Source organism: Bombus bifarius, unplaced genomic scaffold, assembly GCF_011952205.1.
Source record: "Bombus bifarius isolate JDL3187 unplaced genomic scaffold, Bbif_JDL3187 scf7180000007975, whole genome shotgun sequence".
NCBI lineage: Eukaryota > Metazoa > Arthropoda > Insecta > Hymenoptera > Apidae > Bombus > Bombus bifarius.
The window spans coordinates 1,674,604-1,702,577 of record NW_022884361.1 but is presented as its reverse complement, the minus strand read 5'-3'; the positions used below and the strand labels follow the sequence as shown (position 1 = coordinate 1,702,577).

General features: G+C 37.8%; 1 protein-coding gene across 1 annotated transcript in view; it reads right to left on the bottom strand.

Moving 5' to 3' along the window:
* Positions 1 to 3,818: 3,818 nt before the first annotated feature.
* Positions 3,819 to 27,974, bottom strand: part of LOC117217280 — a 158,686-nt gene continuing 134,530 nt past the window's right edge. Inside the window, exons 5-7 of the mRNA XM_033464783.1 lie at positions 7,149 to 7,390; positions 6,828 to 6,960; positions 3,819 to 6,733 (exon numbers count right to left, since the gene is read on the bottom strand). Coding sequence (XP_033320674.1) covers positions 5,958 to 6,733; positions 6,828 to 6,960; positions 7,149 to 7,390 — 1,151 coding nt within the window. The 3' untranslated portion in view covers positions 3,819 to 5,957. The remainder of the gene's footprint in view (positions 6,734 to 6,827; positions 6,961 to 7,148; positions 7,391 to 27,974) is intronic.

Sequence of the window (27,974 nt, the reverse complement as noted above, 5' to 3'; positions counted from 1 at the left end):
AGCGAGGCAGCCTGAGGTACATTCATCACGAGTTATTAAACAAGCCAACAAAAGGCTTGGGTGACTGGAGGGCGCGCGAAAAAAGCTGGAAGATAGAATCGGCTAACCAGTACGGTCCGCGATGATAGATGACCGCGAGGATTAAGGCATCCTTGCCGCTCGCTTCCTTCCTGCAGAATTTCTTACCGCTACGATAGCAAGAACGAGGAACAGAGACGATAAGAGTTGCCACACGGCTGCGAGATAACGCGAGGAAAAATTAGTAGAAAATAATTTGGCCGTCGCGTTAACGTTCCTTGATTAAGACGGCCGTCTCTTCCATTCTTTCAAAAGAAAAATAAATTAAAATGATGCGCGTACTTACTGAGATATACAATGAAAAAATCCAAAATTTAATAAATGATGAGAACAACATAAAAAAATGGAGGATCTAGGTCGTTTTGTTGCATAGAAAAACTAACTATGGAATTAAGATTTTAAATAGTTTTGCGTATTTCTGTGAATTTGAGATATTATTTATGAAGGATATTAGTTTGCTTAATTCTTCTCATTCTTTTATACTTCTTTCATAATGAGTGCTATATCTCAACATGTGTGTACATATGTGATACAAGGAACTATTTATGTTTTATGTAATATTGTGCAATGGGATAAAAATTGGTAAATATTGTGCATAATGGGATAAAAATGGAAGATTCTAACTATTGTGTTGTGTATAATTAAAAGGATGAAATAATAAAATGATAATTGCAGACGATGGAAATATATTTTGTTTGAACATTGATATTGCTCCTGGTTTATGTTTTTCACGTTCTCGTGCGTGGACATATTAGAAGGGAGAAAAATCGTTTTTAAAAGCGCACAGTAATATCTATATTGAAAACCAGATCATTATAAATTAGAAATTAATAGAGCAGATCGAGACAGGATTGCTTCCAGCTAATAGTTTCCTTCTTTATTGAAACTGAAATTACCCTGTTATTAATAATAATTAAGCTTGTTGCCTACACTGTAAGAGTAATTAAATTTACTATTGCTAAATGATTCGCTAATTACTCCGTTAATCAATTTCGAATCAATCAGCACTTCGCTAAAATTTATGCGTCCCTTTTTCCGAAAAATGTTTCTAATACAACATTACATCCTGTAAAACACGATCTTCACTCTAGGGAATGCAATGAAGAGCTTTAAATCTTCTATAACCGCAATCATTATTTATTCAAAAGAAATATTATCTCAAAAATCTTCTTAATCATCTCAGATTCTGTACATCCATCCTATCTGTGAATTTCACTCCCATCGTGTGTACAACATTAATTAGTAAACTCATAGTTTGCCCTCTAAAAAATATAAATCTGCGAACTTCAAATTTCCTATAATCGCAATTACGTTCCACCTAAACGATTCTATCATCCCCAAATCTCGCACATATATCCACTTCAACCGTGAATTTTCACCAGGTGTACAACATTAATCAGTAAGCTCACAGATTGCGTTCCAGAAGCTATACACCTAAAATCCACAAATTTTCTATAATCCAAGTAGAGAATTCTATCATTACCAAAATTCTCTGAGCCGTCTCAGATCTTCTATATGCACGTCAACCATGAATTTCCACCGTGAGCACGACGTTAATCAGTAAACTCACAGTGCCGTTTCGCGTTCCCGTGTCTGCTCCCGCGCGTAAACACGCTGCTCTTGGCTGATGGTTAACACGATTCCACGCGACACGTTGAAGAGGAGAGGATTCGTGTTGGCGAAAGTTGGCTTGCAACGTGGCTCGCTGACAGACCGTCATCCAGCCTCAACCACACTCCATTCTCGATCCGTTTTACACGGGCAAATCACCCCCTTGCCCTACGAGGCCAGCCCTTTCTACATCCTCCGATCCTCCGCAACAGCAGCCAGCGCCACCCTCTCGTACCTGTAACATCAATTAAAATTCCCGCGGTCGATGAGCCGCTGTTTCGTGCGATCGCCCGCCGTTTTTAATTGGATTAGAGCGAGACGGCTACACGCAGCATCGGGGTCGCGAGGGTGGGTCGAGCGTGTCGAGGGTAGCAGGTTTGTTGCAGGAACGGGGTTGCCTGGAATATTCGGACGTGGCAGGCGAAGGGGTAAGGGACGATTTGGGAAGGTGCAGGTAAATGACAGAGACAATCTACCCACGCGCACCGCCACCCTCCTCGCGTTCCATGGTATTCGTATATGGGGGAGGGGAGAATATCGATTTGCGCGGTTTTGTTAGAAAGGAAAAGCACGGGGAAATTGGAAGACTCGATGCTGTTTGGCTGATCGTTTTCTTTGAATTCAAAAGAACAGAAGGGGTGGGGAACGGTAGATTGTTTTGGAAACGTGTAGGAGGAGGCGAGAGGCGTGAATATCTTTGAACGTTTAACAATGCAATAAGTTTAATTGATTTGTTGTTGAAAGTAAAATAAAATTGCGACAGCTTGGTAAAAATGGAAAACGAAGTTTTAAGTTGTTTTACTGATTATCTTTGGGTTCGGAAGGATGAAAGGGACGTTGAGAAGTTTTCTTTCAAAAAATAACATTGGATTGTTCATCGCAGCTTGCTAATTATTTGAGGTGAAATAGAGATAAGAACAACGAACTCGATTAGCCGCGAACTTGCAATTACATAAATGCATACTGCTGTCAGTCGCGAGAACATGTCAACTAGAACGAGAAATGAACATTAAAAAAACGATTTGATCATCGGTCACGCAGGCCTCAATTTCATCCAACAGCGGTCGTAAATTACTCAATTGCCATCTACTTTTCTCGAAAGAAACGTGGTCGACCTCGGGCGACGTAAATCATATTTATCCAATACAAAACAGAAGAAACATGCTGAATCCATTAGTTATTCAATGTTTTCAAATCCCAGACCACTTAATATTCGTATATGGATTAATATACAAAATATTCCGTACTAAAGTAGCGGAGAGAAAAAAGAATGATATTTATTCATTATTTCCGTCAAATATAATTCTCATTCATAAAATTATGACTTTTTCTTTTTTTTTAAATAGCTACGCTCAATTTAGAAATTTTCCATCCTCCATCACTACAGATTAACGACTTATTTCATTTTCTGCTATCACTTGAGCCTTCCTATATACGTATATTCGAGTTTTCAGTATCAGAACAGACGAATGCCTGGTCAGGATTGTTTGGATGTCGGTCGCCTTCCGCGAGCTACGCTCTCGGGAACGATTAACTATTTTCATGGGGTTTTTTCGGGGCGAACTTTCGGAGGACTGTCGGAATAAATCATCGGGAGAGCGTGCAAAGTGCCGGGGGCGGCTCGTGCATCGTATCTGCATTCGCGCCACGCGGCATTAATTATGTATTCAATAAATTTTAAACGCATCGAAATGAATTCAAATTGCAGATTAATATTAAACGGTGTTGGCTAATTGGCCGGGCAATTATGCGGCGTTAATTAAACATTAGGAGAGAAAGTCTCGCGACATAAGCACGGCCTCTGCCATCTATCGAGAAGCTCACCGACGATGCTTCGCACGGAAGTTTCTTGCGGACAGTGCCATCTGAAAGGGTGCCTCGATAATTGTACCAGAGATTCCAGACAACTTTTGGAATGTCTACTTTATCGTTGGACAGTCATCGTTTTTTACTACGTCAGTTTCGTCGGAATTCGTGGATTGTAATTTTTTATTTATTTGTTTGTTTGGAAGGGTAATTTGGAAAGCAGACGGTAGATTATGAGATTTGATGAGTTGGACGTGCAATTTTTTATAGAGATTTATAGTGACATGCGAAACACGAATGCGAATAGTATCAGTATGAGATACTAAAGAGTGTAATTGGGAAAATTTAATAGTTTCAGTTGATACATTTTTTCGTACAAATTTGTGTTTTATGTCACATAATTCTTATCGTTTAAAAAGGTATTGAAAACGCTAGGATTTAGTTCATAAACATTTTCATGATCGATAGTAAAATGGTAATCCGCTTGGTTAAAACGTTTGTGATGATTTTAGTACAGAGATAATTTGATATATAATATTCAACACGTATAACAAGTAGGAAAATATTGCAAACGATAATAAAATGATATAAAAGAGATACGGAAATCTAACAGCTTAGAGAAATGTACGAGTAGCAGAAAATACAACATTACGTATACATACACATTATAAATACACATACAGATAAAATTCATAGCTGTTGCTAGTCAAAAGATTTCCAAAGTGAAGTGACTGAATAATTCAACAATGCAGAAACGGTTTTTATTACGAATAATCTTGAATAAATCACAACGACAAGATTACGTACAATTTTATTCGAATGGGTTGGGTAAGGAAACAACGCGTTTAGAAAAAAAAAAAACGTTTTATTACACTTACCTACGATCTGTATACGTGAATATACGCAAGTCACGACGTTACATACACAACAACGTACGATCCTGCTCGAGGGTGAAATTTTTAACGGGATCTTTGAGATGTTCAAAATATTCTCAACCCTTGCGTAGAGCACCCCGCGAGGAAATAGGAAGGAAGTTTAAATCACGATTTCGTGTCGGATTGGATTAAAAACATTTCTTCGTGTTCTTGATATGTCCAAGATTGGCGAACGCAATGAAAGACTTTGCCATAGATGAATAACGATCAAGGGAAACGATTATTTAAATAATAGACAGCTAAGCGAACGATGGTACATCGTATGATGTAGTAGTAAGAAAATGTTTTGTACTCTAATCCATTTATTCCTTTTTCCCCGTATAATAATATTTATTGTGCTTCATGTCGATGATCCGTTCCTATGGTAAAATCTTTTCCACGATTCGTCAAACGATCGTTTTCTCGAATTATCGCTCGTAACTCACGGCATTCCCTCTTTTCCCGAAAATAGCCAAGCGAGTTTACGCCCGATTGAGTATTCGTGACCATATCACGATCACCGAGTTATATGTTACAGCATATCGACTACATTAATATTCTTCTTCGACTTATAGCTCCATTCCATTGGTTATGCAGCTTGAGAACGCGATTACGTGATTAGTTGAGGATAAATTTAACGGCGAGTTGCGAGTTCCCATGTCTCTTGATCTACTTTCCATGCGAATCATGGTCGACACTATCGGTTGCTTCACTTATAAAACGATAACTGGAGGAAAGGTTTATGCACCGATGGAATTTGCGATAATAAATGCGTTGAAACTATCTCTCACTCCAGAGTAAAATTATTAAGCGGATCAAACGACTGGCAACCCTGTACCTCTGTCATTCCTCCTGCATCGACACGCAAAGTACGATCGACTAGATTTTATAGTGGCAAAGAGATCACGGCCCAAGTAGAAGGCATAAATTACCCAGTAAAATCGAGCCTATACATTAATCCTTTTAAAGATACGTTGCTTATGCCACTTAACGCTACGCTTAGTTTATGCACGCTACCACAAATCTTGTTTTCTCTTTATTTTATCGATTAACATGTCGGCTGTTATAATGACTATGTGACACGTCGCTTGAGTAGTTACGAAACGTTAGAAAAATTCGTTTCGAGTTATTCTTTCGCAGAAAAGGAGCTCAATGTCAACCTTATTATTGATATTGTATATACAAGTTCTTTTCTCATTAGTCTGCATCTAATCTCTTAAGTAGTTTGCACCTTATTCACAAAAGAATCTTCAGCTTCCAGTTTATCATTCGACGACGAATCACAGGGAACTATACGATCAGCTGTGGATACTATTCACTCACATGATAACCATATTTTTGTCAATATCCACTTTATCAACTATAGATACGACCAAGATCTGTGCATATCCCTCGATAATACAGATTTCTTTCACGAGAGTTGTCAAAGTAATTCCTCCGACGAAATAGGTTGCACGCCACTGATTCCTCTTCAGTTTGTAATATAGAGGCTTAAAGTGGCGTTTCCTCCTCTTGCAGTTACCTGGGCGTCGGAGGAGGTGGTGGTGGTCATACGGCGCTACCTGTGTAGAAACCTGTTTTACCAGCCATGCCAGGTCCTCGTTTCCTCTTCTCACACTCCATCGTGCTAAATGTATTTTGGGCGATCTGCGACTTTCTCTTCGGGTTCTGCAGCGTCATACTTCTCTGACTCGAATTCGAACTAGAACTAGTTCCTGGCTCGGATACCCTTAAAATCCCAGAATGTATCGTGCCAAAATTCTGATAAATATATTGGGACTGAATAGCCGAGACAGACGTGTTCTGATTTTTTAGAGTGATGGGCACTGTCTGCCCTGCTAAACTATTGTATCGCGTATCGTACCCGAACGGAGTGTCCAACAACGATTCGTTTTTCTCTCCATACCCACTGAGTCTGGAATCGAGGAGACCTTCCTTTTCGGTAAAGCCACTCAATCTCGAGTCCACCACATTTTGTTCAGTGGTTTTAGGAGAAAATTCGGAATATCGTGGCTCTTGGCCAACAGAATGTTCTTTATTCTCTGTGAAAGCTATCATATTCTGTCGCGAATCAGACAGAATTCTAGAATCGATTAAACCTTCTTTATCGGCAAAACCGCTTAATCGTGAATCGATAACGCTAGCTTCTGACTTATCCCCGAAGGTATATCGGGGATCGCTACTTTTTGCATCCGGATACGCTGGTAAAACGTGAGATAGATCTGCCTTATCGACATAGCTGATAGCTTGCGGGTTCGAAGCACAGATATCCGGGGCTGTTTTGCATAACAGAGATGTTCCTTCCTCGGGAGCTCTCTGGGATGCTGAAAATGTGATAAATTATCAATTTTTATTAATAATTTGTCCATTAATTTACTTTAAGCTAGATAAAGTACGTAATAGAATAAGTAGAAGTACTTTTCGAGGGCTGCCCAAATCCTCGAGCCTGTGGAGGTCCAGGCGATTTCTGGTGAGCTCTGACTAAGTACTCTGAACTTAGTCCTCTTTGTTCCCGTAATTTTCTCTCAGCACCAGGCACCATGACTCTCACCTTGAAAAATCAAAGTAATAATAAGGTCCAATCAGAATTCAAAATGTAATTAGTTACAACACTCGATATATCAGAATGTTTATTTATATTCAAATCGAAAACAATTCTTTCTTTTTTCAAACAATTTCTGTATCAACTATATTTTATCCTTGTATGATATCCATAAAAAGCGATTATTACGACCGTACCATTTCTTCCACTGTGGAGAAACGAGCCATATACCCGGACATAGTTAACACAGCGGCAACTTCCGCGAGAATCAAAGCCAGCCCTGACAACTGAAGGCACCAACCATACTGATACTGTGGCAGACCGTTGTCATCAGCTTGCATGGTGGATGTAGAGGGCAGACTGTACTTTCCCGGTAATTCCAATGATGCATCTGATAAAGCAGATGCTAGGACTATCAGGCCACCACCTAACGAGAGTCCTGGAACACAAATGAAATTATTACTTGGCTTACATCCTAATGTCTTGAATATTTATGGTTTTCCGGCGGAATCGGTTCGACATTCGTGATTTACCATCGAAACTATGCTCGGTGTACTGTTCACCGGAATCGAGCCAACTTGATAAACTCCGTTGGATAATATGTAAACTTTCGTAACAGCCAGATCTTTATCATGGTCTGGATGTTTTTGAATTCAGTGCATTTTCAAGTTAAATCATTCGTATCTTGTGTTACCGCTCTGTGGAAGATTTGAAACTTCAATATTTATGAAGGGTTACTGTCTTCAAATGTTTTATACTTTCTATTTTCTACTATTCTTTCGCCAACCTAACAAACTTTCTACGATAGTTTCTGGAAATTTCACATTTCTAATCTTATATTCAAATTTTCTAAGATGTATTGTTTAACTATCGATGACTACAGTGTGTATTTTGTACCAGAGAAACGAAACTAAGAAGCGTGTAAAAAGAAATAAAAATTTGTATCTATATATATATATATTTATAAATAAATCTCTGAAATCTCTAAAAATGTAGCGACGCGAGTTCTATGGAATGTATCAGAAATCTTCGTTTTAACATAGATAGCCATAGCTAAAACATTAAGCCGAGAAAAGTAAGTAAGACGGAGTTTATTAATAACGCAGAAGGGGTTGTCGTGGATTAAGGCAGGTGAAAAGTTGAGAAACTGATCCAAGTTGCCGGCAGACCAAGTTCCTAGGCTTCAATCTTCCCTTTTATTATCGTTCGATCGCTCGTATCTCTTTAAGCCCGGCCAACAGCGTTATTGCATTCTCGTAAATACGCTAGCATTACAGTGGTAATGCGAGACGAATGGAGCCATTAAAATTGATCGTTCCATAAAGCTTGTCGCGTTTTCTGCGTCCTTAACTGTGCCTTTCGGCTGAATAAACGGCCCCACTAACAGTAATTGAGGTCTAACATTGCTCTGCACTCTTCCTGACCAACAATTAGATTCAACGTTTCAATGAAAAGAAAAACACAACAATCCGTGAAACCATTCGCTCCAAATACATAATCTTACTTTTTGAAACTAAGTAATTGAATAAACGAATTCTAGCAATGTGCTGACCTATTCTGTAAAAAAAGTTAAATTGATCTGTCGCAATTAAAAGAAGAAAATATTTTTCGTCGCGCACTCTTCGTTCGAAACGAAAATTTTCTCTTCGTCAAAAACGAGTACCCTTATCCTTCTGAAGCTCCCTCTGTCCTTCTTTGAACATATCAAAAAGGCCGTGTTGGCCGCGTTTACTTTTTATCTACAGCGTATCTTACCACGCGTAAAGCGCGCCGCATAAAAATTTGCATACGCGTAAAACGAACGAGGCAAGCTTGGTGCCATTTCCTCGACAGTCGATTCAATTCCAGTCGCACCCAGCCACCGTCAACGGGACATTGTTATGACGGGATAAGCCCTGCCGTTATTGCATTCTTAACGACAGATAGTCGGCCCGCGTCACGGCGACCTGGATTATCTCTGAAACGCGCGAGCTACGTTCTCTGAGTCTTCTTTTCAGATCGTTTTTGAGAGACTTCATCTGCTTGTCGTGTCCATTTTGCTTCTATTTCACGAGGATACGGTGTTGTTAAGTCATTCCATAAAAAAGTTCCTTCTTTATTTTATCTCCTTTAAGTTTGTTCTTGGAAACCTTATCATATATATGCTTATTACCTTTCTGTTTTACAGAGTTACAGACCTCCGATTTAATGCTATTAATATCGTTGAGGAAATTGTTCTACATTATTGTCAGAATTATTCCGTTGAACTAGATTATTTATTGTTCGTGAATATAGTTGGCGTGAAATATGCGCCTTTTATTCAGAAATGTTAACAAAATACATATATATAGAGCACAGCAAAGTTATATTAACACCTAAATGGGAAACTGCACGTTATTTAGCAAATTGAATAACTTTAGCTAATATAAATCGTCATTTTCGACGGGGAAGGTAAACGCATCTCTGTGGAATATCTTCGATAATTCATTAACGTGATTTATATCTGCATTCAAAATATTACACAATTAATACGACTCATGTGTGATGTGACGTATGAAATTCAGGAGAATTCAAATGAATGTGACAAAGTTCGAAAATCATCCGAGATTTCTTAAGATTCTCGGTCTTTTTGCTTCCTTGCTACAAAAGAGCAATAATCGGTGCACAAGGCAGTCATAGATTTCAAACTCGCTTGGAGATTAATTTCAATAATTGATTACTGCTTCAGCTTGTTAAATTGCAGTGGGCATAAAAAGCATGCATATTTCATTTGCGCGTCTCAGTTGAACGCTGAAAATGTGTCTGGATGAATTTAAATTTCAATTAACGCTGCCATACGTTTTACAATCGGACGTACGTCGTTTTGGGGGCAAAGTTTATGCTCCGTTTCGATTCGGGGCACGTATCCGCGTCCTCTCTGAACATGAACACGCGGAACGCACGCACGCCTTGTCACAAAGGTGATTTAAAATTTGAAAATAGATAGCGATCGGAATCAGCTAATCCCGTTGGTTATTTATTACCTTAAATCAATAACATCTACATTGAAATATGTATTCAGAGGGACAAACATCGAATTTGTAATTTATCTGGCAGTAAAGCTTACTTTTTCTAAATTTTTGTACTCTGAAATATACTATGAGTAATTTTAGCTGAGAAGGATTTCGCTTTTATAAAAGTTATTGAAATGTTAACGCTAACGAGAGTTATCACACTCGTTAAAATGGATTCTTCGTTTTTAATCTCTAAGCTTTCTTTTTTATTATATTTTGTCTATTTATTTATTTTCATCGTTAAAAAAATTTTAAAGTAACAACACTAAACGCTGGAACTACCAAACCCGTCGAAATGATCGTTTTCAGATTATTTTTTACGATTACTACAAAGATGCTGATATTTTTGCCCAAATTAATATTGAATTTCATTTATATAGACAGATAATTCGATATTAATATATTTTAATTAATATCATTTGAATTATGCTTACTGATTTATATGTGGAATATCTAGATACATATTATACGTCGACAGTTCTAGTGTTAAATGAAAGAACCTTGCACTTCTTTATTTTTTAAAAGATTCTTAATTATTCGAAGGGAAGAATCTAGGTGAATAGGTTTTTTTCTAGATCATCCGAACGTAGTTGAATCGCCCCAGAGAATCCACACGTGATCCAGCATTTCACACGTATTTTACCCTGGCACGTACAAAAACCTGTTCCCCCGTATCGACGAATCGAATTTCTATACGCAGAGGGGTTTAATTAGCGCGCTGCTTGTCAGCCGCTACGTTCCCTCATTCACCGATTTCATTTGCAAGTATGCCAGGCTAGACGCTGTTTATCAATTAGCCCTAGTTAGCAGGCACGACCCAATTTCACGCGTCTTCAGAAACAAGCTCCGACAGATGTGAAATAATTATGCGAGGAAAGGCCGTGGTACAAGTTTAAGGTTCGTTAAGGGCTGTGAAAGGGATCTTTGTTGAATTTGGGTTAATCCTAATTTGCCTGACTAATTACACTTGGATTTGATTCCTTTAGATTTCCGAAATTGAATTTCTTGAAATAGCACCACAACATTTGCAACAGATAGTGGCTACGTCCAACAAAGTAATTCTGTCGTTTTGTCGATCAACTTCGTTAAAGGTATAAAGCTACACACACTTTATTCTCGTTATACGATATTCCTCTTATACGATGTGATTGATAACAATTCCAAAAGATGAAATCAATATTAGTAAAAATTTACATTCATCAGTCACGAACGAATACGCTTGACGTATTCATCCAGATTCCTCTGAAGTTTCCTCGGGAAAAAAAGGAAGTTTGCAATTGTAATTGACACAGACAGATGACGAAGATTGTATCAGTATGGGAGTAGTATCGCGGAAATAAATCGGGGCTCGTGAATCATATCAGCAAACGAAAGTTCGCGGACAGTCGTCATCAGAACGTCGACGAGTTTGGAATATTCAATCGAGAGTCGTCTTCAATTTCCCCGTTGACTCGATTCCGCTACGCTTTGTTCCCGGACGACTCAACCCATTGCTCAATTAATTAGCAGTAATTGCAATTTAGTCGTGAAACGTTGGATTCGACGAAGTGAACTCGACGTTTCCATTGACGCAATATGAACGTGGCATTCGGACTCTGTTCAAAAGTAAACGTACAGGATCCTCGTGCTTATCAGAGTTAATCCTGGCCGAATGTTGAATGGAAATTAAGCAGAATTAGAGGTTACCCACTAATCCTTTGGACCTCCCGCTTTAGAAAATTTCGCAGAAGTCGTGTAAGCCTTAATTATATAATTTATCAACATGTATTATGTATTATGTATTTTGTAGAAATACCAAATTAGAGATGAGACTTTCAATGTACGAGTCTCAAATAAAATAGTCAAAGCTATACGTAATACATTTCGTGATTAAATGGTACTTCTCTCTCTCTCTCTCAATTTGCGATTGATTGAATCCTTAACTAATCCAACTGTAAGATTAGGTTCCAACGATTGGGACACTTTGTTATTCGAGAACTTTTTATTTTTCCTATAAATCTTAAGATTCTTACCTGTTTCCATTCAGAAACTTCTGCGATGGCATCCTCCGTTCAAATAATCTCAATCATTCGAAATACTCTTCCTTTACACTCCTGGATTCTAAACCAAGTACACATCATTCGCACGTCTATCGATCTGTTTCTAAACATTCTTCACTCGCTGAACAAAATTCCATCACTCTCACACTTCGAGGAAATTTAAGAATCGTGTTTCTTAGTAGATTCTCTTCCCTTGGTATACCAATCGTTTGCACGTTCCGTGAATTTCCGAAGGATAGAAATTTTGACCGATTTACAAGTCGCAGGATGGAATAATCGTGTGAAAATATTCTGCAGAGCCATCAAGTTTTGAACGGGTAACTGTACAATTCTGACAGTCAATGAACGTCAGTAAAAGCATGAACGACGCTCAATCGACAGACACGTCTGCTCTCGTTTATTGTCTATTATCTCCCGTGTCGTGGAATATCTTTTATCCTGCAAAGGAATTGGAGAACAAGTTGGTCTGACATATTTCCACAAACGTACGTATCTGCGTTTGATACTATTCATGAAGAAAATAAAAAGAAACATATTTTAATAATCTTTCATATGAATTTTATGCCGTACACGCAGGTATATTACATATTTTTAATAATATGTTATATTCTGGACGTTATCTGCTACTATATAAATATTTTTTACGAAGTGGTTCAACTGCAGCATTCAAGTTCAGCTGAGTATGATCATCCCAGGAAAGATTTATACATCATGGTTATCGTTATTGCCATCGGCTGGAAAATAAACAAAATACTTAACGCCGAGAGCGTTTCAGCGATGGCGAATCGCAGAGAGTCGGGCGCAGTAGTAGCGGACTGCACGAGTCAGCCATAAGAATTCCGAAGACCAGCGCTCTGTTAGGTCTTGGTTAGATACGAGCTCCGAATATAAGCTCTTCCTCTCTATCTGTAAGTTTGTAGATAACAGATAGAGAATATTAACCACTAAACATGCCTGTATTCACCGGAGAGTTTCCTCTGAAAATTTCGAAGAAAATAAGAAAAAGCTTAAGAGGAAACAATACAATGTGCCTAATATTATGAAGTAAAACTATGGTTTCCTTTATATAAATTGATGAATATGTCGACGAGAAGGATTCTGTCTAAGAACTATCTGAAGTTCTAGTAAAGACTATTGCGTAGTTATGCGATGGATTTTTGTGAGCGTGTTATTGAAAAGTTCGTTGGAGAAGTCGTAGAGAATGATTTCACTATTAGTAATGTCTCCGAAACTTGTTGCTGTCACAGAAGTTGCTCGAGTAACGAGCGACCATTTTTCCTTTGACTTTCCTTCTTTATTTTCTCTAGTGTTTGGCGTCTAAGAAACTTCCAGATAAGCTCGAAATTCATCGAGGTAAATGTAAGATATCGGTCGTACTCTTAGAAAGCTCAAATCGATTGAAATTAAGGAAAATGACGTGTAAAAATAGTAGTGATAATTATATCAATTTTTCTGTTATCACGCATTTTGCAGTTGTGGGTACGAGAAGTTATCGTAGTTTGATCGTTTAATGCGTTATGTGACATATCGATTTCCAAAGGTTTCATCCAACGTAGGTTAATCCTGTCTAGGATCATTCAGCTGGTAACGAGCATTCAGTGAAAAATTTATCATTCTACCAATACAGAAGTTTCGTGTTTCAATTTTTACAGTGGCATTTTTTAAAACATCATTTATTTATCGTAAATTACAAAAACATTAGATCGTTCTTGTTCGACGTTAATTTTGCAATAGCTTCTATTTCAATACAAAAATTACTATTTTATTCATTTCGCCCATAGAGATTATATATACTATCCTAAAATTAATCTATTCCGAAGTTTTTTAATTTTCTGCATCCACGGTATTAAAGTAACATTTTCAAACACTTTAGCCTTTGTACAATGCAAATACTCTCTTTATGAATACATTTTTGATGCGAAGTGACGACAGAGCCAGAGATAATCTTGTAAGACGCTGGCTGGAACAGGGAAACAGGAACAGAAATTTCCTTCTAAGACAAAATGCAGCTGCTGGCACCTCCTGTCTACCTTCTCGTATCCACTCCAGGTGGAACGTAACATGCATGTACCTTGTGTTCACCAGCGTGAAGCATCGCCGGTCCCTGGAAAGTAGCTTGCATCAAAGTTGACAAACTTGATTCACGGAACTTGAGGAAAAGCTTCAACAGTCTCTGCTTCAGCTCGCGTAATTTAAACTAGTCAAACTGTGTTCTTGCTAATTTAAAAGATAATATAGATTAAACTGGAATTCGGTAGGAAGTAATCACGTACTTTCATGTTTGATCAAAGAAAGAAACTCCCCACGTGTTTTTAAAGAGTGCAGTTTTAAAAATGTATACGCGGCTATATTATAGACTGTGTATTAAAATTAATGGAAATCTTTTTTTATTTTTATAATTCGCGAATGGTAGGAAATGTACCATGACAATATATGTAAATACCATTATTTTCCTATTGCAGATCTTTTCTTCCATTTTTTGAACCGCTATAGCCAAAGTCACATTAATTAAGAGTCTTTTGGTTTTTTTTTATTTCGGATAAGGAGCACGCTAGGAAGAAGAAAGATATAAGAAACATATGGTTCGAACAAATTATAGAGCTACGTATAGAAGAGTTGTCGTAACAGACAACCAATTCGAGAGCACTTACAAGAGAAACAAACGTAGTTAGATATTACTTTAGAAGGAGAACTCGGTCTCTTGAGTCATTTCTTCTCAAACACCGCCGCTGTCGTGCAATAGAACAGGGAAATAAGATTCGAGAGGTAAGAAATCCTCTAAGGACTTGCGAACTTTTGATTACGTCGGATCTTGTTTCCACAAGATCAAATGATTTTCTTGAAAACATCATTAAAAATACTGCTCCCTCTGTATCCAATTTTCCAGTATCTAAACCTCGTATCATATCAGACAACTGCTCTGTAATAATCAAATTCGCGAAAATAATTAAGCTAAATTTGTTACTCTAAAAATGTTTATCAAAGACTACGATTAATTTCTCTAAAAATATTATTGCAATTTTTAATAATTTTCTCAGTCGTACTAAAGTATGCCATAATATTATACATTACGTTTAATAATAAATGTAACTGCAACATTAAGAATATTTCTCTTTATTCGATTAGAGTAAATTCGTCTCTTAAGAGTCTTCAAAAAAGAAATTATACCAGAAAATTCAGCATTTCCTGTCGCTATTTCCGTCTCCGATCAAAGAAAGTTTACTAAAAACACACATAGCACTCGTCAAGAATTTCAGCATCCAACCGGAATCCTCGACGAGCTCCCCAACTGCACATGTTGAAAAAGATCGGCTCTGCAAAAATTCCCCTCTGACAATCGTTCACGTGTAGGGAAATGTCGAAAACGACGGGGTTTAATCTGTGGAGATTATAAGAGTCACTTCGGCAACGATTTTGTAGATCCCGAGGGAATCGCGAATTTCTTGGACGGCCAGGAGTATTTCGGCCAACTATTCACTCCGTTGAGTATTCCAGCACGGTTCCAGCGCATAAATTTCAAGCGTGCCTGCGATGCTTTATGCCGGCAGGATTAAATAACTTGACCCAGTCGTAACATATCACGCCTAGGAAGCATCTCACCTGCCCCCTTCCAATTGTCGTTCTCGCACATTCTTTTCTAACATGGTTCACCCTTTTCCCACGTTCCTCCACTATGAAACCCTTTCTTAAAACTTGTGTTTGACTTCAGTATGCATAAATGTGCGTTAAAAATGTTTAATATAGTTATTTAAATGTAGCACGATTTGGATGTTGATTGGACGAATGTACATTAGATTTTATAGTCGTTAAAATAGTCTTAAAAGTAGAATAAAATACATAATCGTTAGATACCCTTGGCAACAATTTTCTGCCATAAAATTCATCGTCAAACTGAAAGCATGTGTGGCAGTTCTCTCTGAATAACTTTCTCTTCTCAATCCTCAGTAAACACGCGTTTTCTTTTCCTCACAAAATTTTCCTTCACTGTTTGTAACAAACTGTAATCGATTACAATTTCTTCTTGCTCTATACCAAATCTCTAACATCAGTCCAGGCGATGACTGATCAATCCCTCCTACCAAATTATGATCAGTTGCAATTCATTCTTTCTGTATATCAAACCTCAAACATCAACCCGGAAAAAATTTTTAAATTATTTACGAACACGATTTTCGTTTGCAAAAGCCCCGTAACCAGCGAAATATTTAAGTTGTACCCTAACCAGTTCTGAATAACTTCTATCACTGAACCTTTAACGAACACACTATTCCTCTTCTCAAGCTGCCTTCTGGACCTTCTCCTTTCATCTATCCGTCTAGAAACCCATCCAAAAGGATCCCCAAACCTGTTCAGTTGGCTTCCTTTCACCAGCCACTCTTTGCTCATGAGGGGGTGAGTCTGGTAAAGTCTCGCGTGGCATTTCTCCGAGATGCAGCGAGTCTAAAACACGGGGACTTTCTCCATTGTAGTTGTAGTCAATGTTCCGCTGGTCGTCGTCGTGATCGTCGTGGAAATTGGATCGACCATTCGATATCGCGGCCGGTATTCTCGAAATTCAAGCGGGCTTGCTTGCTACGCAACGGCTCGTATTAATATTAAATTCCGGTTGCTGGTGGCTGAGCCACGGGTAGATGGCTCCGGCATGGCCGTGCCTCTGGATGCCGACTCGCAGACAAGAATTATATGAGCGAATGCCTCGCGTCCCTCCTGTCCGACGCACGATGGATCGCGGCTAGTTTTCACGAAAACGCTCGCCAGGGAAATGAATTCGGTTTCGCCTGGTTTGGGTGTTAATTTGCTGCACGCGGACTAGTCGGAAAATTGGCGTGGGAAACGTGGAAGTGTTGGCTGAGATTTGTTTTGTTCTATTTTTGTTTTTTTTTTTTTTTTTGTTTGGTTTCTAATCGATTTTAAGCGTAATTCGCTGCGTGAAAATATCACGTGGCAAGGTGTTTTTTGTTTTCACCGTTTCGTGATGAAAGAGATTATATGGATGTATAATAAAGGGTTTTCATAAGTATCTGAGCATTGCTTCTGCAGTAGATTATAGATTATAGGCACGAAAATATTGAGAGAAGCTCGTATTATGATATTTACTTGACTGATTACTTTAAATATTATTTTACATATGATTTGTAACGTGAAAATATTTTAAAATATGCAATAACGTATTGTAAAGATTTTATAAGGAACGAGAACAGCGAAATTCAATGTTCAGAGCATCAAAATTTCATACGCACTAACCTAATATCTTCCTTTAATGTAGTGAGATCTAATCATTCAAATTTCCTCGAAGAAAATTCGTGTAACGATTCAAGATCAGCTATCATTGGGAAGAAACGAGCGACGTTGCTTAAGAGTCGACGATAATTCGTGATCAAGCGATTCATCCTCTTCCGCGGATGGACCGCGTATTTGTCATGATTAACACGCGTCATAAAACGAGCCAGCTTCACCGTAGAACAATGCCGTGCGAATTAATGAGGACACGAGAACGAAGGCTGTCATTCACTGACGCGGAACTATGATCTCCGATTGGCAATGGAGAACTCGGTTGCGACATGTTTGTTCAATGGAATCCCCCCCCCCCCCCGAACACGGCTCATTTCACGGATCCATTGATAATCGAATACTTAACACGCGATGAATTACGATTGTCATCCTGGCGAAATTATAATACGTATAGAGAATGTGAAAAGTATACAAAGTTTCAGGTGTTCATTTTGTATAATCTGACATGAAGAATTTTCTAGCAGAATGTCGATTAGAAAAACTATGTCGATAGTATGTCAAAATAAAATGTTTAAATGTTCATGAATTCCCTTTTTGTAAGAATCTAGGTCTTTCCTCTTCAACGGCTGACTGTTCTTGCGAGTCAAGGGGTGTAACGTTGAGTGTGTCGTCAAGAAGTACGAAGAAGTACATTTGACGTTATAATAACGACGTCGTTAGGCGAAACTTTCCTCTCTTACGTGGCTTCACTGCGGTTCAAGTAGTCAGTTTTTCGCCAAGCATTCGCGATATCAATAACCTCATGATCTCTATTTTTCCTTTCCTGACTGCCGCAACGGAAAACAATTCTTAATTCCAATTAAAACTTCAAAGATAGAAAATACTACACTGTAAATCCCGTAATAAATATAACGGCAGAAACTTTCTAAAAATATAAAAATTCTCAAATAACGTGCCAATAAATTGTTCCTAGGAATAAATCTTCGTTCCCTACAAAACATTTACGAACTGCTTCACAACAAGTAGCCAACAATTCTCGAGTCATAAATACCCTATCAAAAATCCTTTCGTGTCAAGAGAGAAGTGATATCTTCAACAAGAAGAAATTACGATATTAACTAGGGAACGGAACGATATTGAAAAAAAGAAGAAGTCGGAAATGCAATTCACTCTGTAGAGGTTGCTATCTCGAAGGGAGCATATCGCACGGAACGAAAGAAATCGATTGGTCACCCGTGAAAGCTCGCAGGAGGCAACATGATTTATCCGACACCTCGAGCGTGTCCCAATTTATCAGAGGCTCGCAGGAATTAATTCGAGATAGGATCACGGTATCGACGGGTAGATTTGTATGACGGCCGGATGGCCAGTGCATTGCCACGTTACTCGGCGCAATTTGTATTCAGGCGGTGGCCAACGCTGACGATAGTAGTAATGGCAATGGAGCCCACGGCTTCCTCAAGATAACGTCCCAATCCCTCGGCTGTCGTTTTACCGCTACGATTAGCGCAATCTGGAAGTCGCATCGAAGCTTTTTATTCCTCTACAGCTCCTTGATCTAATAAGAGATTCTTCCTCTCGCAAATCGAATATCTTCTAGGGAATCGGTATAACGCGCGAAATAACGCGATGGATAAAGAGTATTATAAGAAGTTATCCGTTGGGTATCTTTTTCCTGACTTATTCGTTTCTACGACGCTATTATAATTAGAAGACTTTCAAATTGAAATTCGGTAATTGAGAATCGAAAACATTTTCATATTTTACTACTAAATCTATTTTACAATTTTAATTAACATGGTTTAATTAACATTTAATTATGGTTCCGATCTTCGCGCTACATGCTAACGAGAAGTGTTCATATAATACCTGTCTTAATATTGTGAAATTTTACGTATGCGTTTAATATGAATTATTATGAAGTACTTTCACGTAATTTCAGGGTTTTCAGCTCACGTGCCCTATTCAAGTACATACGTATGTGTTGACTCGTGCGTACGTCACACGTAATGAACATGTTTAGTGCATCGTGTGTTTACGATCGATGGAGAACTATGTGCTTTCAGTTTCTTGGAATTGACTAGAACTTGAAGCGAGTGATCTTCAAATATACGTGGAATAAGAATAATGTTCGAATAGAAATTTCGAATTACGCTGGTCATACGCTGATAGAATTAATAAGAACAGGGAACAACAGGGTGATTGGATTTGCGTTAATCGCGGCCGCAATTGGAAGCCGAATTGGGAATTAAAGTTAAAGTGGGAATCGTCTAGGAGTGGGGGTGGTTGAAACGTCTGGAATCGGCGGTGTTCTGGTAACCGGAGAAGTGGAACAGCGAGAATTGTTTCCGATCCAGTTAAGAGTGCATCTCTGATTTATGAAAATTATACCAGGGCCGGTTGTGCTCAAGTTTCTGAATTAATATGTAACTGCGCTAATGAAGTGCAAATTTAATGTGCCTGCGGGACAAACAGCTACGTGCTCTCTAATTAACGCTAATAATTAACGCCGAAGAATTATCGGGTGAATTCGCTTGACGCGAAACAAAATTTTCTCGTGGAACTGTGCTGGAAATTGGAGAAACCGTGACGGGTTTGCGATTGATTGGGTTTATAGAGATTCAATTGCCTATACCTTATTTGCTTAAGAAATAATTCTTCGCGTATGAGTTCACGTTTATTTCTTACTTTAGCAAAATTTTCTAACCGAGATTGCAGATACAAAGGCAAATAGCGAATCTCCATCCTTTAATTTTTTAGATAAGAAGAATATCCCTTTTACTGAAAAGTAAATTTTTCTTTTATTTGATACTCCTAATTAAAAGCACGACACTCATGAATTAATTTTATCTCCGTAGCAGATTCAAATCTATTCACGTATCAACCTCCACTTTGTTTCTTATCTTTTCTTCGTGCATTTTTTTAAATCGCCAGCTTAATTCTCTTTATTAAATCGTGTCAATCCAACCACGTGTTTGTATTTTGCCGAGAATTACTTTTTCTCCTCTTAAACTGTTGTTACATTTGGCAAAACTAGATTAAAGAATAATTAACCAATTTGGCGTAGTCACGATACCAGCTGCTGACTACTTTCCCCGATGATATGGAATTAAAAATAATATTTTGTAACTATGTTGGTAACATCGTCCAGAGTAGGTGTTACTTTAATTAACAGAAGTGAATTGTAAATGAAATTGCTTGAAAGTTTGCATAACACGATTTACTTGGTATATCTACAGTAGAAACAAAACCAATTCGTCGTATTTATATTTTGCGAACAAAATTATGAAAAATGAAAAGAGGCTTGTAAAATTTTTGAATATCTAGGTACATCAGAAGCTTCTACATTACATTTGCTTAAAATTTCGGCAGAAGGAGGTCGTAGATTTGTCAAATATTTTAAATTTTGCTCACTGCCGAAAGAAATTAGAATGTATCTATATGGTAATTCCAATGGAAATTCAGAAATTATTCGAAAGGCGAGGCGGAATATATTCTTTTGTTCTGTAGGAATTTAGTTGGTTCAGGTTACATGCAAAATTCGCTGTTGAATTTCTCAGCAAAGTGTTCAACGTCTTTCTCCTGTTTTTCTTATTTTTACCGCTGTAGAGAGATCGGTCTTCTGTTTTTATCTCTCTTTTCGTAGCTACATATTCTCTGCTCTTTTATTCTTTTTAACGGGAAGTTGTTTGCGCGTCAGGCTGAGAAATTAATTCGAATCTCTTTCTTTTGTTAGGTCACGCCACTGGGTGCAAGTTAACTTTCGTTCTGTCTTTAAATCGTGTTCTCAAGTAGTTCTTTCGTCGCCAGTCACAATCATAAACCAAGATTTTTCAAGAATAGCGTGCAGGAGAAATTTCTAGATTTCTGTCTTTTCTCCTCAGTTGAAACGTAAGTTATGTAAATTTAATGAGGGGACAGAGGAAGAATGGCACAAATAATAAAATTTCTGACTTTGAGTGTGAAGTTAAATTGAAATAGAAAACTCTAAAATAATATTAATTATGTTTAATTGGCCAAATATTTGGATATCCTTAAAAATTTATAACAGAATCTACATGAATGTAGGAATAAATATAGAGCTATGATTAATTTTCAAATGTCCAAGTTTTAATTAACGAAGAAGCCAACCACTTGTATTAACGTAAATTGAAAAGTTCTTACAAAATGATATCAAAGAAGCAATACGTATCGTAAAGTGCATAATTAACGAACGAGATAGGGCAAAAAAGAGGTGTCAAGAGTAGGTGGAAGGTGACAGTTGGAAAAGAGCAAAAACAGGGCAAAAGGAATGAGAAGCTTGAATGAAAATTAAAGAGCAAGAAAACGGGGTGGAGGGGTACGTGATGCGTGGGAAAGGGTGCTGAAACAAGAACAAACTTCTCGCTCGAGCGAATTCCGGCATTTTCATACAACGTACAGCTAATGAATGTAGTTACTATCCGGAAAAGTAATTTTAATATGCCGTATCGGTAATTTTCATCGCCGCCGGGCATCGTAAACTGCGCTAATAGTTTCCAGTTGTCGACCAGGCGGTAATAGATACATCCGGTTAATTAATTTTCATCTCGATTCCCCTCTAAACAATTCTCGATTTTATTTCCATGGATCGCGTGATCCCTGACCTATGAAAAATTATTTTTCACAATGCTAGAGAGTATATTAACCTCCACGGAATCTTTCGGTATAAAAAATATTTATTTGCGAAATATTTTGGTCTCATGAACATTTATCTAGAACTTATCTTTTAATAATCAGATGATCAATGGTCAATATTAAAAGGGCGATTGCGAAATATTAAATCTGTTATTCTCTTGTTAAACTCAAATCTATAGAAAAACGTACAAAAAAAGAAAAAAAAATGAAAGAGTGATCTAGAAAATTTCCTCACCGTTCTTCTCTGTGATTGATGAAACGAACAGAAAGATTCCATTTTCCCCGGCTTTCCGGTCCGTCAACCGGGTGCGTACCAAAATAAATCATAGTCGAGTATGTAGCAAATGTTTACAAAAGCCGGGTCGATTATAACCCGAGTCGAAGAGGGCGGGACATTCTATACCTTCCAAAAAAATTCCGAATCTAGCGTCGACACTTGAAACGAACCATAAGAAAAATAAAAAGAAAGAAAAAGAAAAAAACGGGCGAGAAAAATGGACGAAAGTGGACGAAATATTAATCGAATTCAAGTAGGGAAACTTTCGAAGCTATTCGGTATTATTTCATCCCCTCTCGATTTTACCCTCTCTTCCTCTTTCATCGTTTACGCGAACGAGGCAACGATCCGATTGAATACAGCCGGCGCCAGGTTTTTCAGGGACGTCACAATGAATCCTGTCAAACGAGTGAATCGCAAGCTTTATTTCGACCGCGTCAATATTTGACGAAGGTTTCGATATTTCATTACATTGGCCGTCCGCCCCACTGTTTTCACCGACGTTATTTCGTAAACGAAATATCCGGTCGCGGCTCTAGCTCGCGAGAAATCTCCCAGTGCGATTTGCTCTCCTTTTAACGCGACCGCACCTGTTCGAATTATCGATCATTTTATTCTATTTCCACCGGTGGAAATTGTGTAAATTTGAGGGAAATACTGGTTATACTCGCAACACCGGGCGGTTTATCGTGTTTAACTCTCCGCATCGCGTCCAAGTGTTTGTGCCCTCTATGCCTAACAATCGCTGAATAATATCGGCGAAAATATTTGTTTAATCCTGTGTAACGTTACTTTTCCGACGTTTTATACGGCGGAAATGATGTATTTCAGATATCATTTATTCTATGTTTACGGTTGAGAATATTACACATATATTATTTTCTTTGGAATAAGATCATAATATTTATGTAAAAATCATTTTACCCAATTTTTAAGTTTTCAATCATGATAACACGACATTCTGACATTTTGACTGTCGCTGGACGCTTTGCTATTTGTCGTCGGTTGTCGTCACGTTTCCATGACTTCAGTTTTTGTTTTAATTTAGCCGGCGTTTAAGCGCGAGACGAGCGTTTCCTGTATTTAATGGTGTTCTATTGAAGTGAAACGATCTACAAATGCACTAAAAAATTGCGGTAATTTGTGAGTTTAACGACCCAGTGAAAGAAAATGGTCAGCAAATGATTATAATCTCGATTTCTGTAACTATATAGGACAATCAGGACATAAATAAATAAATTCATGCAATGCATGAATGTAGAAAATAAATTGAGATAATATCATAGAGATCCAATAATGATGATGGATTCAATGTGATTTTCTCAAAAAGTGTATGATAATTATACAATAACAGACTGAATGATAAGTGCCGGCTGTTGTGACAAAGATCTACATCGAAATGTACGATCACCGAGACGTTGATGAAAATGATTTAGAGACTTAAAAGTAGAAATCGAGTGATTGATATATTTATGAATATTTATCATTGGAGTTTGTCTTTCGTACCATCCTTCATAATTTGAAAAAAATCATTAAAACTCAATCTCAATATACAATAAAAATGATCGATATGTATTATACAGATATCAAGTTGTTATTAAATCGGAGACGTACGAAATGAAAATAGTGGAAATACCAGAAGAGGCAGGACTCACAAACAGCGTTTGTGCGAAACGATCGAGGCGCGAGCGATGTAACGATCGAGGCCACGAATTTTTGGAAATTACTCAAAACGAGCTGAGCAATTTCAATTAAAATTCTGCGCGCGAACGCAATATTGGTTCCGGAGATCGTGATTATGAAAGTAATCGTGTCATGGAGACACGGTCGAAATTGCTGGAGGAGCACATTCGACGTAGCCACCGACCAATCGCGTTCGTTAAAGCCTGACGTTCATTAAACCACCATAGATGTTTGGTTAATTCGCAGCCGCACGTTTCCGCTGCAAATTACCCAATCCGACTGAATCCTGCGCACCGATTACATTTAATCCCCCTTCCACGAATTTTCCGCAATTCATTATACACCGTTTTCAGAATCGTTGGTTTTGTCTGAGATAAATTTTGATTAAGGAGTTAAACAGTGTATATGTAGTGCGTAATATATGTAAATATGTATGAAAGCGTTGTATAAGCATGCAGAAGGTGATCTTATGCAAAATACAACGTAATTTAATATTTTGCTTCATATTATCGAGTCACGTCCGTGATTTAGCAAAGACGAGTTGAATGTGTAAGAAAATTTAGTTTTAATCCTAGTTCAAGCTTAATTTTCCCGTGAAAAATATTAAATATGAATAGCATATGATGTTTAAATATTTTCTATCCGACAAGGTACTAGAACAGTTAATTAAAAATGATGATAAAAATAAATTACGAATAATCCTCTCCTGTTGACAACGTGTGCTTCGATATTAATAATGAAAAAACTTAAAATACAGCTAGTATGGCTGTTCTACATTGTTAATAACCTTACCAACGGAGTTATTAAGCACTCTTTTGCTACAAAATATTTAAAAAACTTTGGACGCAACCACTTTGTTTCTCTTTCTGAATAAACGTAAATAAAAATAGGGGAATTATCGTGAAAAGAAGCGACAATCGATTAAAAACAATAATCTTTCATTATGGAAATTCTTTTTCAAAGTACTACAGGTGACGAAAACGTGGCTGGTATTCGCCACGTGACGGTCGGAACGAGTCGAACGAGGACCAAGGTCGACCAGAGATTCATGAGGCGAAACTAACGCCCTGGCGATGTTCAGTTTGCTGGAAATTCGTCTGCAAGACGAGCCACTCGATCGGAGCGGCCAAGAAATTCACGTGGAAGTTGGCAGTGTCGCAAAGGAGCCACTCTATCGAAGTTCGACCGCATCAGAGCAAGCTTCGTCACACTTGAACCCCGAAAAGTGCAGTAAACGTGTCCTGCGGCGATTCTCGCGCTTCTACGAAGGATACACTGGCCCCGAAGTTGGATCGATCGACGATCATCATTTGAAACTATGTTGAGAAGTTGACTAGGGTAAATAAAGACCGATTTCACCTCCGGATCGCTCAGTCAACAATGCTGCGTCCACTTTCATTGAAGAGAGACTGATCTTCGATGAACTCATTCTCCTTTCTATTTTGGCTAGTCATTTTACGATGATCCTTGATCTTATAAATAAACTTATAAATAAGATAGAGTGACTGCAGTGATTGGAGTGGGAAATGCGATGGTAGAGAATCAAGAAGAGGAAAAAGGGTAGCTAAAGGGAGGAAAAAGCTCTTATCCGAGGGATTAAAAATTAGAAAATTGAATTTAACAGCCAGTAGAAGGAGGTATAGCGATAATTTATGAATAAATAAGGAAGTTTGTTTGGCAGACTTAAAAATTGTGGATTAAAGGATAGAACATAGGTTCTACAGTGACATGGATGACTGAAGAAGAGTAGAAAGTCGATTGGTAAAAGAATACGAAAGGAATAAACAGCGAAATTTAAGTAAAATGTCAAAAAATTGACAAAAAATGTCATAAAATATAGAAAAACGGATTTGACGATTAATAAAAAAAGGCGCAATAATTCTTTGTGAATAAATAAGAGAGTTTTGAGCAGAAGTAAATGTAGAGGAGACACAATGAAGAAACGCACTATTAGAGCGATAAAGGAATCAAATATCCTTCCACTTTGTTACAAACTTCAGAAGCAAATCTACTGTAGAAGCGTAAGAAAGGATCCTTTAAAGCCCATCTTCGTAACGAGGGCCGAAAGGGCCTTTCGAATGATTACGCGGCCATTAGAAAGTTCGGTGGCGAGCGAAACTAACGAAATGAAGACAGTCGAGCCCCGAAGGAACGGAGTAGTTTCTACGAAAACCGCGTGGAAGGGGGTCAGGTCCATCGCGATTCCTCGAGAAACTCGGGACAAAGGGGTAAAAGAGAAGGGCAGAGAAACGAGAGAGAAAAAGGGCAATACGAAGGTGGCCGCATTTGAATAAAGTTGAAAGACGTGGCGACGCTCCTCGGCCTGAGGCGTCTTATCTCTAGAGGAAGATCGGAGGGGGGTAGTTTATTCAAATTGAACGTGACAGAGGCAGAATGTCTGGAGCCACCGCGTGCCCGCGGCTTGTCAACTTTCCATTTTTATTTGCTTGACGTATTGAGTCGAGTGAACTTACCCTCCGCCCTACTGAATTTCCGGGAGTGGAAAACTTGGAAAGTGGAGAGAAGTTTTATTCTGTTGATAATGGCATAGAATTTTTTGAAATTGGCTATTGGATACCAGAGGGGAAAGAAGCACTGGTTTATTAACCCACTTGTTTATTAGAAATAAGTTTAGAAATTCGTGCGATTTCAACGATATAATCGGACTTGCGAATAAAAATTAATGGTTGGAAGAATCATTAGAATTTACAGAAAGGAGATTTCGTGTTCTTAATAGATTCTTTAAAGAAATCCAGTGAGTAACATCGATAAAAATATTTCCACAAAGTCTGTTATCGAACAAACCGGTACAAAGCTATTTTCACTTAAATGGGAACAATGTTAATTCAGTAACGTAAAATCTAATTTTAAACATTATAGCAAAGTTAAACAACGTAAAATAATTTCATAGCGAAGAGAGAGGCTTGCCTTTGTAATGATATTTTCAAAAATATTTGAGTACATTTAACGTGCGTCTTTTTACAATTTTTACATGGAAATTGTTAACAGCCGAGAGAGAAAGAGAGAGAAAGAGAGTGAGATCAGTTCCTTTTGGTTGCTTGTTAGTATTAACCTTCAAAGAAAACGAGGAATGTTATTTAATACAGGAAGTGATTTCCACCATGATGAGTAATCACAAGTTGACGCAACAAAACTTTGGATTTCCTTCAAGCGGTAATTTGACCTCATATTTCTCAATCTTCTTATTTCACTTGGTGGAAACTTCCTGCGAAAGTTTCACGATCTGTCCGTGGTCGGTGCAACGCAATATGGAGGAACGAAGACAGATAAATAGATCATTTATAAGACTGTCAGGATTGAAGCAGAAGCAGAAAGCGTTGACAAAAGGAGAAAATTGAAAAAACACGGAGCTTGTAGACGATTTTTCAGTGTTTTCAATTAATCACGGTAAATTAAACTTGCTACTCCTTCGATTACCATTGTCCACTTGGACTTCAGCATAGCTGCTGTTGCAAAAATATAAAATATATCATACACTTCGATCCTCGATTGATATCCTTGGGTCATAAATAACTATAGTAATTTCGTTGTTTAACTTTAGAACATTTAGTTTCAATTTTTTTATATTGATCACTAAATAGAACGTAGAATATAAAATAAAGTAAATACTTCACAACGTAATAATTTAATCCTTCTTCATTGCTATGATCATGTACCCAATGACGACAATTGAAGATTAAATATTTTAAAATAATTATTATAAAAAACATCCTTGTGCAATGTTAATAGAAGTTCAGATTCAATATCTATCACGTTATAAGAAAGTTCTTTATGCTACGTGCAGATATATAGAATTATATGTAAATAATTAATTTCTAATTTTATAATGTAATATTAAAAACTAAAAGAATAAATATTAACGGTAGCAACGGTGAAACAGAAGGTACTTTCTCGACTGGAAAGGGCAACAGGATTTGATTTAGGACAAAGGAAAAATCGTACCCGATGTCGAAGTCACGGTTGGATACAAGTGTCGAGATATTGTGATTTAGGGTTGCGGCCTCGGTTCGATCGAAGATGAGGGGTACTACTGAAACAGTATATTCAGGCAACTATGAAATAGTCGGGGGAGGCTGTAGATAT